At 36.6% G+C, this 16,247-nt stretch overlaps 1 protein-coding gene across 2 annotated transcripts in view; it reads left to right on the top strand.

Moving 5' to 3' along the window:
• Nucleotides 1-16,247, top strand: part of LOC138703526 (fatty acid synthase-like) — a 75,255-nt gene that overhangs the window by 56,147 nt on the left and 2,861 nt on the right. For both annotated transcript variants that reach the window (XM_069831451.1, XM_069831450.1), the window contains exons 24-30: nucleotides 1,710-1,889; nucleotides 6,026-6,218; nucleotides 8,628-8,808; nucleotides 8,921-9,039; nucleotides 11,714-11,973; nucleotides 13,791-14,076; nucleotides 14,368-14,660. In XM_069831451.1, coding sequence (XP_069687552.1) covers nucleotides 1,710-1,889; nucleotides 6,026-6,218; nucleotides 8,628-8,808; nucleotides 8,921-9,039; nucleotides 11,714-11,973; nucleotides 13,791-14,076; nucleotides 14,368-14,660 — 1,512 coding nt within the window. The remainder of the gene's footprint in view (nucleotides 1-1,709; nucleotides 1,890-6,025; nucleotides 6,219-8,627; nucleotides 8,809-8,920; nucleotides 9,040-11,713; nucleotides 11,974-13,790; nucleotides 14,077-14,367; nucleotides 14,661-16,247) is intronic.

The raw sequence follows: 16,247 nt of genomic DNA, 5'->3' as shown, positions 1-16,247 counted from the left end.
TATCTCTACCAGATTAAATAAATAAAATAAATAAATCAAGTTTGTAACGTGATACTTCTTTTATAACATTATCCAGTGATTCAGATCTGTATAAACTTAAGACATTCCATATTCCAATATTGATATTCATAAACATGTTGATTCATAATATATTATGTGTTGGCAATTTGACAATATTGTCATTCACTATTTAGGTTTTTTTCCGTGATAGGATCGTTAGCCTTAAGCACAACCTCCATCCTGGAGGAACAGGAATTTTCTGTTGGGATATCATCCCTTAGTAAGATAGCAGTTATCTCATCATTTTCGGTGGAGAGTGGTTTGCCTCATCTGTCACTTACAGTCCTTCATAAGACTTATACCTCGCTGTTTCTGCCATTAAGGTCTTCATCATAACTCTAACAATGAACCAACTAAACCAGGTTATTACTTCTGCCCCTCCTTTCTCATGCGGACTTGGGACTGGCAATGACCCTAAGTTGAAAAATAAAGTGCAGAAAGGCATTCGCCAAATTGCCAAGTAAAAAATATTTCAGCACAGACAGACTGCACTCAAAATCACGTGTTCTTCAATTGAAGTGGCCTCATGCATAATCACTTTCAGAACTTCAGCAGCTCAGCAACACAGCATCGCCATGTGATATGTGATGGTACAGTCTCCCTACTCTCCAGATCTCGCTTCTTATGACTATTGGTTGTCAAAGAACCACTTTTTGACCAATGTTTTGAGTCAGAAGAAACTATCAATTTTGCGTCTTCACTCAGTCTGAAGAATGACAGTTACTGGCCTTCAATTTATGACACAATTTAATAGACCTCCAAGTGAATTGTAGAGCGAAGGAGAGATATTAATCATATTTTAAGCCTGTTCGTTTCTGCACAATGAAGTCATTCACAACAAAACTTCAGAAATTACACAATAGGAATGAGAGTTGCCAGATTCTCTCGGCAAGAATCCAGAAGAGGTGATGATACTGCATACCTTAACGAGACTACACATTTGAATTAATTCAGTTTGTAATGCAACTAATTTTATTCCTTTTATGTATTTCAACTAAGTTATATAAAATATATACTTTTAATTTTGTTATATTTTTGCTAGATTATGAAATTTCCTTTGAATTATTGATAAATTCTGGAAAAACAATGTTTCAGCCTGATCTATACAGAAAAAATGCTTGATACTGTGTTTAGGTCCTATCAATAATAAATCAATTTCCAAAGAGAATAAAGAATAACGATACTATAGAATACGTAATATTATCGTTTTTATTTGAATACAACCCGATAAGAGGTGCCAGGCAGCAATGACAGCATTGAACATAGGTTGGACAGGGTCTTGAAAAACTGAATAAGGAATTTCAAAAATTATTTTACAGAAATGAGCAAAGAATTATATTTTTCGAAACTTTTTGACATTCCGGGAAAAATATAACTCAATCCAGGACACAGGACACACCATTAAAATCCAGGACGTCTGGCAACCCTCTCTCTCTGTTCTCTTTAAGTTCTGTTTTGTACCACAAATCTACAACAGGAAATCTCAACTGATCTTGTGATAAAGGCTTTATCGCCCTTAAAACTCCGGCCGAATTTCAATCCAGGAGTAAGCATGATAAGCAATACACTAATGGGATGTTCAGCTGTGGGGACGTCGTCATATCTGGGTCGCTTGCTCTTGGCTTACCAACTGACTGTCTCTTTTTCAGGCATATTATGTCCTGGAGCTAACAGCGCGGCTGCGGCGTGAAGAGTGTGTGCTGATACACAAGGGATGGACGAACATTGGGCAAGCTGCTATCAGCATAGCACTGGACCATGCCTGTACAGTGTTCACCACAGTGGCTACACCTGAGCACCGCCTCTTCCTTAAGAAGCGGTTCCCCCAGGTGAGCACGTGCACTTTGTAGTCCTGGTTTTCATAGTGTATCCCAACAGTAACAGTCATTTGAGAATTGTATTCCGCGTAATTGAAATGTTTGACTATTTACAGGTGATAATTGACATCTGTTTTGTTTAAATTTACTAGAAAGTCTGTAAAACTTAACAAATTTCAGTATTGGTTGAACTCATGTGTCTTCTAAAAACATATGCTATATAAATCTTTCAAAGAAGTCTGAATCATTTTGCAAATAAAATTTTATAAGTAATTGATTAACTAGTGGACTTACTCGTGTTAATTATGTAAGTCTGTGCGGCTTACAGCTGTTTCGGTGCATCATCACACCATCTTCAGAGCCTACTAGATCTCGGCGTCATCTCGAACTTCTCTGCCTGTTATGTGGGTGCGTTTGATTGTTGAAAGGTGTTGAATAGTGGAGTCAAATAGTGTGTGTGTACTGAAATTGATCTGTATATTTCGTATTGTTCTAGTGTGTTGAGTTTTTGGTTCTTGGGTTGTATGTGTAGGATTTCCATGTCCGCATTTATGTTATTGTATGTATGGTTAGCATTGGTTATGTGATCGGCGTATGTAGATGTATTGCGTCCTCTGGTTACATACGCTGATCACATAACCAATGTTAACCATACATACAATAACATAAATGCGGACATAGAAATCCTACACATACAACCCAAGAACCAAAAACTCAACACACTAGAACAATACGAAATATACAAACACACTAAAACACACCCTGATCAAATTCTCAACACACAGATCAATTTCAGTACACACATACTATTTGACTCCACTATTCAACACCTTTCAACAATCAAACGCACCCACATAACAGGCAGAGAAGTTCGAGATGACGCCGAGATCTAGTAGGCTCTGAAGATGGTGTGGTGATGCACCGAAACAGCTATAAGCCGCACAGACTTACATAATTAACACGAGTAAGTCCACTAGTTAATCAATTACTTATATTCAAGTGTTAAAAGTAGTGTACGCAAGATTCAAAATGGATTATCAAATTTTATGTAAGGATTATCCTTTTTTTTTGTCGTTTGGGTGAGGTTTTTGAAGATTTAAAAACTAGATAACGAATCATGATTCATTTTACTCATGTTCACTACAAACAAATTAACCTGATTGATAATTCGGAATGATGAGTGAATACAAAGTTGTAGAAAAAATACCGGTATTAGTAAACACTAATAACTAATAACATTACTTCCAATTATGCAACAGGTGCTTGTAAAATTCACTAATAATATTAGTGCCAGTACCAAATTTTATTTGTAATTTGTAAATTTTCTCCTTAGCATTATGCAACAGAAATATTCTACATGGCACAAATATGTAAATACATTAATGTTATAAGTAGAGCCTCGATGTTTAGGCATTTATTTTGGTTAAAATAGGCAGGCATATCGGCATTAAAAATAGTAAAAATAGACAGTGAAATAGGCATTTATTATTGATGGAAAAAGACAAAAAATAAACAAATACTTAATAAACTATCCCATACGGTACTCACTTTCCTTTGTTACATATCACAACAAGATGCTTTTTCAAGTTGTCAACTGAAGGGTACACGGGAAAAACGAACAATGTCACATTTCCATTAAGGTTGAGATATTGATCTATCTCGGTATATTACTGCTAAATTTATTGGTGTTTCTATTTGAAATGAAAGAAATGATGAATGTATCCGTGGTTTTAATTCTCCTTTACCACTTTTCGTAAAAATAACACTAAAGTTTGTGGTAATACAGTGAATTAGATAATGACATCACCCTTAACAGCATTGTGACATTGTTCGTTTTTCCCGTGTACCCTTCAACTGTTACAGTGAGCCACCTGTCAGCGAGAACGTTTTTCATGGTGGAAAAAGATCTTTCTACTTCTACTGAAGTGAGTGGAGCAAACTTATTTCAGAAGGACTGTCTCAACTTTCTTTCAGAGATCGGGAAAAACCGACTGTGTATTGTCTCAAAAAGAGGGATGTGAGAAGGGAATAGAGACTTCGAAGTACGAGTGACTTGTGTGTGCAAGCAACAACAGTAATGGGACCTGGAGACTTGCTTTAATACTTCCCTCATCCCTTTTCTTTTGCTAGTAAACCCCGAAGTGGCCTGAGCACTGAGGGTTATACTGTTCAAACATCTTTGTTACGTGACATAAAAGATGGAATCAATAGGGGAGAATTCTTTTTTGTTTTTTTATATAATTTATGAGCGGTTTACTTTAAATGCATTAAAAATATAGAAAATGTACAATAACGACGTAAAAAGGCTAAAAAAGACATTTAACCTTAAAATAATCAACGGCAGCTAAAACAGGCAAAAAAGGCAAAATAAAAATTGGGCCTATGGTCCCCAAATGTGTGGAAACGTGTTTATCTCTAATAGGTCTTTCATACATACACTCAGTTTAAAAAAGGCATTTTACCTAACATCGGGACCTAATTATAAGTTTGTAAACGATTATGCAATAGCACCCAGGTTAGATTGTGTAGCTATAATACCGGTACCAGTTTGGTGATGCTGCATTACAGTCACTTGTTATTATAGTCTTAGTAGATCCAGTTGTAGGTTATAAAATGTAACAATTTCTGATGCCTCGTTATTTTTCCAAACAGTGATCTCCACTAAGCCAGTCTTGTTTAACTCTTCTATTTCCTAGATAATTTTGAGAAATTAATTTTATGTACTCTGACAATAATTTCACTTGCAATCTTCCTTCTCTTATGTAGCTACAGTAATAGGTATGTCTCATATTTTTTATCTTGATCAAAATATGTCCTTTCATGTATTACACTAGCCTCATCAACTTGATAAAATCATTATGTCTGTGGCCGGGAGGAAAAAGGTCTTAAGTAAAAATGTTACACTTTTCAGGAGAACAGTAGAAATTGGTGTCAATTATAGAGGTTTTTTAATATGAGTTTTTTCCTGGATATTATTTGTTTATATTTCTTCTAAAATAGATAATGTTGCTCATTTAACAATTTTCTTGATTATTTCCAAAAAAACAGCCGCACTTAAGCCCTTTTAAGACTAGAAGCCAAACTGAGTAAAAGGGATTATTAAACATAAGACCTTTTTCATGTCAAAATAAATGAGAAATGTAAATTATTAGAAATGCAAAATGGGTCTTAAACAATTATAGGACTGTTTACCCTTGTTCTTAAAGTTTTAAAAGGAAAGGGCATCAGTATGTGATAAAATTGCTAAAATACAAGTTAGACCTTTTTAATAGGGAAGCATGGAAAGTAAACATGTGATGGTTTGTAAGGAATAAAGTATTAAATATTCTTAAGCCCTTTATTCTGTGTGTGCTCGATTCAAAAAGGACTTAGGACATTGGTAACACTATAAATCTAGTCAGGAGTCTTACTTAACTTTAGCCGCTTTACCAGATTGTAGAGAATTGTTTCCGCTTTCAGAATATATAAAATCTCACTTTCACAAAATATTGACTTAAGGTCTTTTTCCTCCCTGCCACAGATGTGATTTGTGTTGAAATGCACATTTTTATCTTGATCAACTTGTAATTCATATTTAATGCACCTTGTAAATTGTTGTTCATTTAGCATCACCCAGGGCCATGTGTGTGGCTTATGGTATGCCACAGATGCGAAGATATCTTAAAATAACATACCATAAAAATTCCGCATCTGTGGCTCAAGTGCTAGCACGCTCGTCTTCCATCCATGCAACCCGGTCAGATCATGATGGAATTTGTGGTGGACAAAGCAGACATTGCAGAGGGCTTTTTTTCAGGGTACTCCCGTTTCCCTCTATCATTCCATGTTTCCCTCATTTTAAATAATTTAAAAACAGACTGGGATGAATTTTTGGAGGTAGTACCATTTTCCATTGCTGATGTAGGCAAGACTTGGGACTCTGGGGCTTATCATGTACTCGTCTGAGGATGGGACTTTGGTCTGTGAAGGTTGTGGCAGAATGGCTCACTTGTCAGCAACGAATACACGAATACCACTCAGGCCACCTGTTAGACTCGAGTACTCATCGCATATATAGGGTGCACAAGGGCCAATGTAGGCCTAAATACATGGATTCATCCCTTGAAAAGCCAAGTCAAGCTACAGTATGTCTGAATGCGTGTGTGCAGCTATTGGACAGTCACATTCTGGGACTCGAGCAGTTCGACACGCACATCCTGCTGCAGACGGCTGGCAAGGGCTGCAGTCTAATCCTTAACACCCTGAGTGGTCCCAAAATGAGCCGCACCGTGCGCTGCCTCGCTACCCATGGACGACTGCTGCAGATGGCTGCTGCCGATATTGTAGCCAACAAGACCTTAGGTGAGACACACGAATCCTGTTGCTGTTCTCATGCTTGTTTTTTGTTTTTATTTTTTGTGTTTTGCTGCTACAAAAATAGATTTACTTTGAGTTTTTCGTTATAATACACGTTTTCAGCATTCTTGATAACAAAAAACTAGTTTTGGACATGTTGTCTGTCTGTCTGTCTATTAGTGTACAGAAATTCCTCGTAAACTTATTGATTGGACTTTTTTCATACTCACTATCTACGAGTCATTTTATCTGGAAATGATGCATATGAAATATATCAATATTATACATCTCGATTACACAACTTTTAACACTGTATCACTTCGGAATATGTATTATATGACTTTCTCGTGTTAAATTCTATCGTACCTGGTTTACATATTTCGACCTGTTATTGGTCTTCTTCAGAAATGGTCGTTGCTGGTCTTGGCGCCTCTTGTTTTGTTTCCTGTGAGGGTGTGTTTGTGTAGTGTAATGTGGAGTCAAAGAGTGTGTGTGTTCTGAACTTGAGTTATGTGTTGAGAATTTCATTAGGGTGTGTTTTTGTGTGTCTGTATATTTCATATTGTTCTAGTGTGTTTAGTTTCTGGCTTTTTGGTTGGATGTGTAGAATTTCCATGTCTGTGTTGATGTCTTTGTAGGTGTGGTTAGCATTTGTGATGTGTTCTGCATATGTGGAAATATTTTGTAATTTTGTTATGGCTGTGATGGGTTCTTTGTAACGTGTTTGAAATGATCTGCCTGTCTGTCCTATGTAGAAGTTGTTGCTGGTATTACATTTGAGTTTGTATATGCCTGTGTGGTTGTATTTGTTTGTCTGTGTGGTTTGTGTGTTGAGATGTTTTTGTAGAGTATTATTTGTTCTGTATGCGATGTTATAATTTAATTTCTTGAATGAGGTTGCAATCTTGTGTGTGTTTTTGTTTTCGTATGTTAGTGTGATGTATTTGTTGTGTGCTTGTGTTTGTGTTGCATTCTTATGTTTTTGTGTGTACTGCACTACACTAGACATTAGAAATTGAAAACAACAAATCCATAAATTTTTTAGACATCACAATAACAAAAGTAGACAACAAACACACATTCAAAGTATACAGAAAAGTGAAAACCAACAACAACAACACACATTCACAACACATCCAACCACCCGACACAACACAAACAAGCTGCATTCCGAACAATGGTACACAGACACAGACTACTCAACATACCAATGAACAACCAACATGATTACAAAGAAGAGCTAAACACAATCAAATACATAGCACAAGAAAACGGATACAACCCCAACATAATAGACAACATAATATATAACACAAACATAATCACAAAAAACGTAAGAATACAACACAAACACAAGAACACAAAAAATACATCACACAAAAACACACACAAGATTGCAACCTCATTCAAGAAATTATTCCAGTCGCTTTAATAGTTCTTTCATACACTTAGTGAGGGATATCATAGGTTTATCGGACCTCGCATCATCATTTTTCTGAATATACTTGCGAATCTGGCATGTAAGCTCTTTATTTTTGGAACGAATATGGTTTCGTCTTTCAGCAATTAAATAAGACACTACAATTAAACATAATATAAAACTTACATTTAAGATTGCCATTGTGACAAGTTCACAAGACCACAATTCACACCAAACTGCTTGAAATAGCTAACTAGTTATGCCTGTAGCATCTGTAGGCAATAGGAACTACAGGAAAATCAGTGACTTTATTTCAACCCTCCCTATACCTGCATCACAAACGTGCAGGTTTTCCAGGAATATGGTCAAGGAGCCTCTAAAAGCTACGGTATTGAGGTTAGCCCTCCCTATTCGTGAAATGCACTGTAATAATTAATCTCAACCTCATCACCAACTATAGAAATAATAATTAATCTCATCCTCATCACCAACTATAGTAATAAATAACCAATTTCATCAAGTACTTCGTAAAGACACTTCAATATTTGATGAATAAAAACAAAGAAAACAGTCAACAAACACCGTTCAGAAACTATAAAGCAACTCCTCTAATAACTTAAATTCTACAAATAACCTTCCTATCGTTGATTCTTGTATTTGATATAGAAAAATAGGCAAACAAAAATTGATATTAACGAACTTTTTCATCCACATGCAATCATATTCTGAATAATATTTTATTACAATTAATATCATAAACTTCGCATGAACGAGATACCAAAGGAGCAAAATTACTTTTATTTCCCTTTATCTGAGAACAGAACGTTTAATTCTGGTAAGTAGGCTTTCTTTTACTTTGGCTGTTGTTCATAGCAAATAGAGATATGCACAGACTGATGGGACGTTACTTTCATGCCTGGTGTATTCAGAAGAATGGAGATAACTAATGTTGTAATTACAGTGAATTATTTTACTTTTACTTTGTGCAACTGAAGGGATGGAGGTGTTTGCCAAGAACACTGCTGTGTTTGGGGTGGCACTAGAGGACCTGTTCAGCCTGCCACTAGACTGGCAGACAGACTTGCATAACAAAGTGCAGGATGGAATTGAACGAGGGGTGGTGCAGCCTCTGGCATGCACTGTATTCTCACGTCAACAGACGCAGCAGGCGTTCAGGTAATACAAAATAACTAAATTTGGTAAGGTACTACTATGACTAGACAAGACGACGTAATCACAATCACCTGCCTGAGGCAGAATCAGCAGAATAAAATTGTTTGGTTTGCAGGACGCTATGCGACACACAGCATGTGGGCAAGGTGCTGCTGCAGGCTTCACTTGGTGATGGCTACAGTGTCAAACAACACCAGTTCAAGTGCAACCCTCGCATTGCCTACCTCGTGACAGGCAAGTGTAGTCCAGGAGGTCTGGCAAGATAATGATTTTATTCCTAATTCAACTATATAAGAATTATGTGGTTAGTGAAAGAAGGGCGTAAATTATTACTGACTAATATTAAAGGCTTACCGGTACCAGTATACAGTGAATCTCAGCGAACACACCCAGTGTTTCTGACCAGTGAAAGGTTTCCCCACTAACCCTACTGCTTGCACCTGTGACTCAAGGTACTTTTCCAGATTAAAATTTACATTCTGTGTTACTAATATAACATTCGGTACTCACCCTCCAAACAGTAGCTGTGCTCTTTTTGTGTGATATCACATCACATCATTCACAGAACATGATTCATTAAAACTATTCACTGTTATTTAGTATTGTTTTTCTACATGGATCCAGGTGGGCAGGAAATTTACGTCTAAATTTTTCCCTTGTTTTGTCACACGATTTCTTTTTCCGCATGTACAGTAGTGGCAAAAGAAAAACCGGACTGACCCTTGTAGCTCATTTCAGAGCCTCGTTCACTCCAGAGCACAATAGACTGGTAACTAAGACTTTCGTGGTTCGAATCCTGCCTGGGAAGGAAACTTGTTTTTTGTTCCTTATTCAAATTTATTCCCAATACTTTTCGATTACTGGTAAAATTCATGTTCTGGGAATAATGAGTTATTTGCTGCAATCGAAAAGTATTGGGAATAAATTTGAATAAGGAACAATAAAAAGTTTCCTTCTCAGGCAGGATTCGAACCACGAAAGTCTTAGTTACCAGTCTGTCGTGCTCTGGAGTGAACAAGACTCTGAAATCAGCTACAAGGGTCGGTCCGGTTTTTTTGCCACTACTGTACGTTTTCAAATTTTGACATCCCTGTTGTAAGACTAAACACTAAATCACTATTATTTAGTATTGTTTTTCTACACGGATCTGGGTGGGCAGGAAATTTACGTCTAAAGTTTTCCCTTGTTCTGTCACACGATTTCTTTTTCCGTATGTACGTTTTCAAAATTTGACATTCTTGTTATATGACTAAATATGACTAAACACTAAAATGCCAGTTCGACTGTTCTCACGAGTTCGTCTCCCTTCATCAGCATGGCTGATGAGTTCCCTAATATTTAACTTATTTCACGCGAAGCACCAGTGTCTTTGGTGGTGCTTCTCTTAGTGGCGTGACATTTATGTTCATGCAGTCTTCTCAGAATGAAGGTGGAAGAAACAGACACTTGCTATTTATCTGTACACACGGTTACGTAATTTCCGAAATCGGAGAAATAGAAAATTTTGGATTCACTCACTTTTACAAGACAGGTCAAGAAAAGGTACATTTCGTACTCTGTACTTTGATCTTCGGCATAATCCAGACAAGTTTTTCACTTTCACTTTCATACACATGAGCGTAGTACCTATCTTTCGACGAGTTATTGGAATCTCTAAAGGATCATTTGATCGGTGTGGATACAAATATGAGAGACAGTATACCACCAGTGAAAAGCCTGTAGTCACATTTAGGCAATAGAATTCTGATTGCATTGATTATTAAATTTTAATACATAATATGATTTAATAATTTCACAAACAAATTTTTTGAATATCGTACATTTCTAGTCCTAGAAAATTCTCTCGATTTCAGATTCACAGCTGTTTTGAGATGTGTTTCCGTCAGGGGAAGCAACTTGAGTTAAGTTTATGACAGGTTGTAGTAGGGTCAAACTATAATTTTGAGGATATTGGTACTGCGGACTGAATTGTTGCTGGGGGAAACTGTTGAAGTGGTAAGGAACATTTATTTTTGTGGCACTGTCAATAATTTGCATGACTTGCATGCGCACACCAAAACGTAAATGTTCCGGAATATTTATAATAAGACTGATGAGAAGTGATAAGCTTAATAGAAACAACCGATCATCATCTTCTTCGCTTGACTTTTCTCATTCTTCTAGCTTTTCCATATTACTTTGTAGCACATTAATTAGATGTTCAAAGTCGGGAGACACTTCTTCTACTCTCTTCCTTTTGCTTCCTCTCTCTTCCATATTTTGCACAGTAGAGCTGGTAGAGTGCTGTTCACCGACAGAAAGCTTTCTTCAGCAACATTTTCCATATTACTAGAAGTACTTTTACTCTTAATAACATTCTGAAGAAAAGAAAGCTGTTTGTAGAACACATATTGTATATGGACATTACAAAAAGTAAAGAAAAGCATATGGAGGAGGATGTAGCATGTAAAATCTGCAGACTAGAAAGAGAGATTTTGAGTTTCTAGTGTAGAAAATTTTTTTAAATCTTAATACTTTGGTCGAAATTCAAAGACTGATATTGCTTAAGAAGGATTCACCAATCAATATATCATCCTTAATGACCTTACAAAAAATAAAATAAATAATCAAGATCTTAACGTCTGGCAAATAGACTGCAACAATTAAAACATTTGCAGTTAAACTCATAATAATAATAATAATAATAATAATAATAATAATAATAATAATAATAATAATAATAATAATAATAATAATAATAATAATAATAATAACAACAACAACAACAACAATAATAATAATAATAATAATAATAATAATAATAATAATAACAGTAGCAGTAGTACTGCCATATAAAATGCTTATTAATTCCTCTCCAAACGAGACAGGTAACACACACATACGTATGATGTTGCTATGTTGCTCTCAGGTGGTAAGGCAGAGCAGTGCGTGGATGTGACAGAGTGGCTGGTACAGCGAGGGGCACAGCATGTGGTGCTCGCATTACGCTCCAAGGCGGTGCCCAGTCAGGTGACACACCGCATCAGCTTGCTGCGCCTGTGCCACAATGCCCACGTGGTGCTGGTGTCCACTCCTGCACCCACAACAAGCAGCAATGCTACCAATGTGCTGCAAGCGGCAGCCTCTGCCATAGGAGTAGACATAGGAGCCATCTTTATCCTGCCTGCTGTGAGTGATGTCTCATAATGCTAGCTGTATATCCTACTGTGTGCAAGTCAAGTTGCGACTACAAGCTTTAGAGTTTATTAATGATACATTGATATGAGATAAATAATGATCATAGTAGAAGAGTATTATATTCTTCAGCAAAAGACTTCTACTTGTTGCTTTGCTTGTTTGATATTTGCTAGATCATAGCTTTTGTATTTTCATCATTAGGCTGTAGATTTTAGGACATATTTTATTAATATGTTAAGGATATTTTTATAGCTTTCTGACATCCTGGGTCTGTGGCCCAGGAACTGAAATAGTTTCCACTTATGTTTTTGTTTTCCATTATAACTTTTGAAGTAGATCAATGGTAGTGCCATCATTTTTAATTTGGGGGAAGAGTGGACGAATAAAATTGCTTCAGGAATAGACTACTGGGTGTTCAGTTCAAAGTGTGTCATGGCTCGCTGTATGCCGTCATGTGGCTAGCCGATGAGCCTAGAGAATTCAATATCCCTACACTTCCGCAAAGGTGTATTACCTAGGAGGCAGAGAAGTTGCCTAGCAAGTACGGCGTTCATTCTGAAGAGTACGTACCGATGCGTACGATAACGCCGGTAGTGGCAGGAATGTGAACTGTTTGGAAATACGTACTGTCGGGATATGGGGAGAGGGTTAAGACGATTACTTACGTATTTGTTGACATTAACTTCGACGGTCAACATGGACACGGAGTATTTGATTTGTGTTGTGGAATATTACCGTACGCAACCGATGATAACAAATACCCTGTGTACGTCTTGCCAGCGCAAAACACAGTTCGAAAGAGGTTATGGTAGCACACAGACAGTACAGACCGCCATCTGTTGCTACGACGTTCAAGTTATACCGTACATGTTCTCAAGTTCAGATTGAAGAACGCCTTGAATAATAGGCAGCTTCTCTGACATATAAGCTGAAACTCGCTTCAAATCGGTGACTCAACAACAGTGACGTCATGACACACTTTGAAATGAACACCCAGTATTACTAGTCAAGGCAAACATTTGTAATACTAAACACTTGTACTGGTTTAATATGATTCATTTTTATTCAAAACTTATACCGGTACCTTAAACAAAAATGAATAATATGAGGCTAAAACTGAATGAACATGATCAAATTTACGCTTAAACATAGTTTGCTTATACATATTGGTGAGAAAGGCTGTGCAGTAATTGCTAAGAAACGTATAACAATAATGAAAGTAATGAGCAATAGGTCAACTTGGATGAACACTAACCCACCTAAGTCCTTTATTGCCTCCTCGCTTTCATGGAATTCAAATGAAGTTAAATTAAGACAAGAAAACAATTTTTGTTTATTGCACAAGGTGAACTTTGTATAGATATATTTGTATACCAGTCAGTTGTAGGGCTTCCTATCTAGAAGTATAAGAGACTTCTGGTTTGAGTAACGTGTCTACAACTTATTTTTGTACTTTGAGACCAGTATATCTCATATCTTCCATTGTGGATATCTCTTGTGATGAGTATTTTATTCTTATTGGTATAAAAAAAAGATATGGTTTGTTCCTTTGTCTATAATTTTGTTTCCTCATTCCTTTGTAATCTTACGTAAGCAAAAATCTATTGTAGTTATTATATGAACTCGAGTGATATAAATACTTTTGATTTTAACTTTTTAATTTGGTATTCACTAATTCGGCCTTTATGAACACACTATGTTCTGCATATTAATTCCACAAGTGCTGTGTTCACTCTTGAAAATGTGTAGAACTAAGTCTGATCGAAATGTAATGGCAGACTGAACAAAGTTTGTCACACTGATTGCAGGAACCGTCAGGTCACGATAACGGTGTCACTACAGCGACAGTGTCGCAGCTAGACGTAGCATCGCGTAATCTGAACTCTCTGGAGCACTTCGTATGTTTCTTGTCAGAAGGTAGCTGGAACACTTGTGAGGCACGGCACAGGGCCGGCCTGCCAGCACTCGCTGTGCACTGGCCCAAGTACCAGAACCTGAGGCGATCCCTGCATGTGTTGGATGCCATGCTCACCAAGAACGTTGGTCCTGTAGTCATGGTGACGCAGCAGAGCCGCAATGCCGACGTCAAGACAGGTCTGTAAAAATATTCCCTTTTATATACACCCTTTCTCCTAAGTCAGCATTTTTTTCAAGCTATGGTCTGCAAGCCATTATTAGCCCTCGTGGTATAGCTGATTGAATAATAGTGTAAAATTACTATATAGAACATTTTAAATTCATTTATGTAAACATTCTAAATGATTTAAAATGAGTGATGGTCAGCTGGATGGAAGAATTCTGTCATAGCTGAAATATAGTATTTTCAACAACGATCTAAAGCCTCCAACAATCTGATGGCTACGAAATTATTTGCCTTTGTTACAGACTTCTCACTTAAATCGCTCGATGCCTTCATGCCAGTATCTCTAGAGGACATGGTAAAGTTCGGCGAGGATATTGAAAACTGCTCTACGTACTGCTTACAAGAGTTGCCTTCCTTGAGCCCTGGCTGTGCCTATGTAAAAGACATTCCACCTGTTTTCCTTGTACCCGGGCTACAGGGTGTTCCAGCTGAGGAACTAGAGCCCCTTGCACGGCAGATCATGTATCCAACCCTATGTGTCAAACTGCCAAAGTCATGCACATCTCTGTCACACGCAGCTGCAGCACTGGCGAAGGTAAGTGTTGTATGAATTATTTTACCAACATTTTAATTACTGTACTGCAGTCTGAATCATTATACAGTCCTTCATTGTATTGTGGTCTCAATTACTGTATAGTCCTTACTTTAGTGTTGCCTGATTCATTGTACATTTTTCAATATAGTGTCATCTGAATTACTGTACAATAAGGCTACTTCATTGTCGACTGAATCACTTTACAGTTCCCATTGTAGTGTAGTTTGAATCCAGTACAGTTCTCACCATATTGTCTTCTAAGTTACTGTACAGTCATGTAATGTCGACTGAATCACTATACAGTTCTCACTGTAACGTCATGAGTTACTGTACAGTCATGTAATGTCAACTGAATCACTATATAGTTCTCAATGTAACGTCATCTGAGTTACTGTACAGTCACGTAATGTCGACTGAATCACTGTGACTGAATCACTATATAGTTCTCACTGTAACGTCATCTGAGTTACTGTACAGTCACGTAATGTCGACTGAATCACTATATAGTTCTCACTGTAACGTCATCTGAGTTACTGTACAGTCGTCACTGTGGTGTAGTTTGAATCATTGTATAGTCCTCATTGTAGTTTAGGCTCAATCAGTGTATATTCCTCAATGTAGTCTAAATCACTGTATAGTTTCTTGTGTAGTTTTATATAGTTGTAAGTACAGATAACTTTTAATGCAAAGATATGATTAACATCCACAGAAATATAGGCTACATGTAAGTAAATCAAATCTCTTTTAAAAATACATGACAGTGTTTACTATGCCAGCTACAGACAGAAAATATAATTTATATCTTCAGGTAATATTGAAATAAATTACAGTTTCTCGGCAACAGTAGATGTGTGACTATACAAACACAAATGATGGAAATATTATAACATGAATACACAATATAAAATAAGTTGCATAAGTTCATAAAAATAAATGATTTCATTACCAATACCTAGATCCTTATCATAAAGAGGCATTGAGGGGAGGAGCTAAGGAAAAAGATACCGAACATAAGGGAAAAGGCTGAACAAACATGGCAGACCTTCCGCAAAGTGAGCTTTGGTTCTATAGAAACTCAGCAAATATGAATTGAACCTAAGGTCTCTTACCAGTTTTCAACGAATTCGGTTATTTTAGTTTGCATGCTTTCCTTCTACCTATTCTTGGATGTCTATGTAATAAGGCGAAGTTTGTAATATTTTCATTTCTCCTCTCATGTTTAACATTGTACGACACTACTATATATATTTTTTTATAGTCTGCATCACAGACAAATAATATATTATACCTCTAACTGAATCTATACTTTTAAGAGACTATTGAAATACGAATATATAAGCAAATGCTGCAGTCAATGGTGGCAAAAATCGGAAATACATTTCATGTTATGAAGCCCGATCAACATTACAGGTGTCCATTATACCAACATTATTAGCAGTGGCGTATGCTGAACCTGGAGTTTGGGTGTTCTGTTATAAATATATAGTTGGTCTATGTCGCACAATTATTATAAGCCTAAGTGAAATATCGGGTCAACATTAACTGCCATTTTTAATATATAATTTAGTATTAGTTATAAATAATAAC

This window comes from Periplaneta americana, chromosome 7 (assembly GCF_040183065.1).
Source record: "Periplaneta americana isolate PAMFEO1 chromosome 7, P.americana_PAMFEO1_priV1, whole genome shotgun sequence".
Lineage (NCBI taxonomy): Eukaryota > Metazoa > Arthropoda > Insecta > Blattodea > Blattidae > Periplaneta > Periplaneta americana.
The sequence above is the reverse complement of the archived record's forward strand: the minus strand, read 5'-3'. Positions and strand labels throughout refer to the sequence as shown.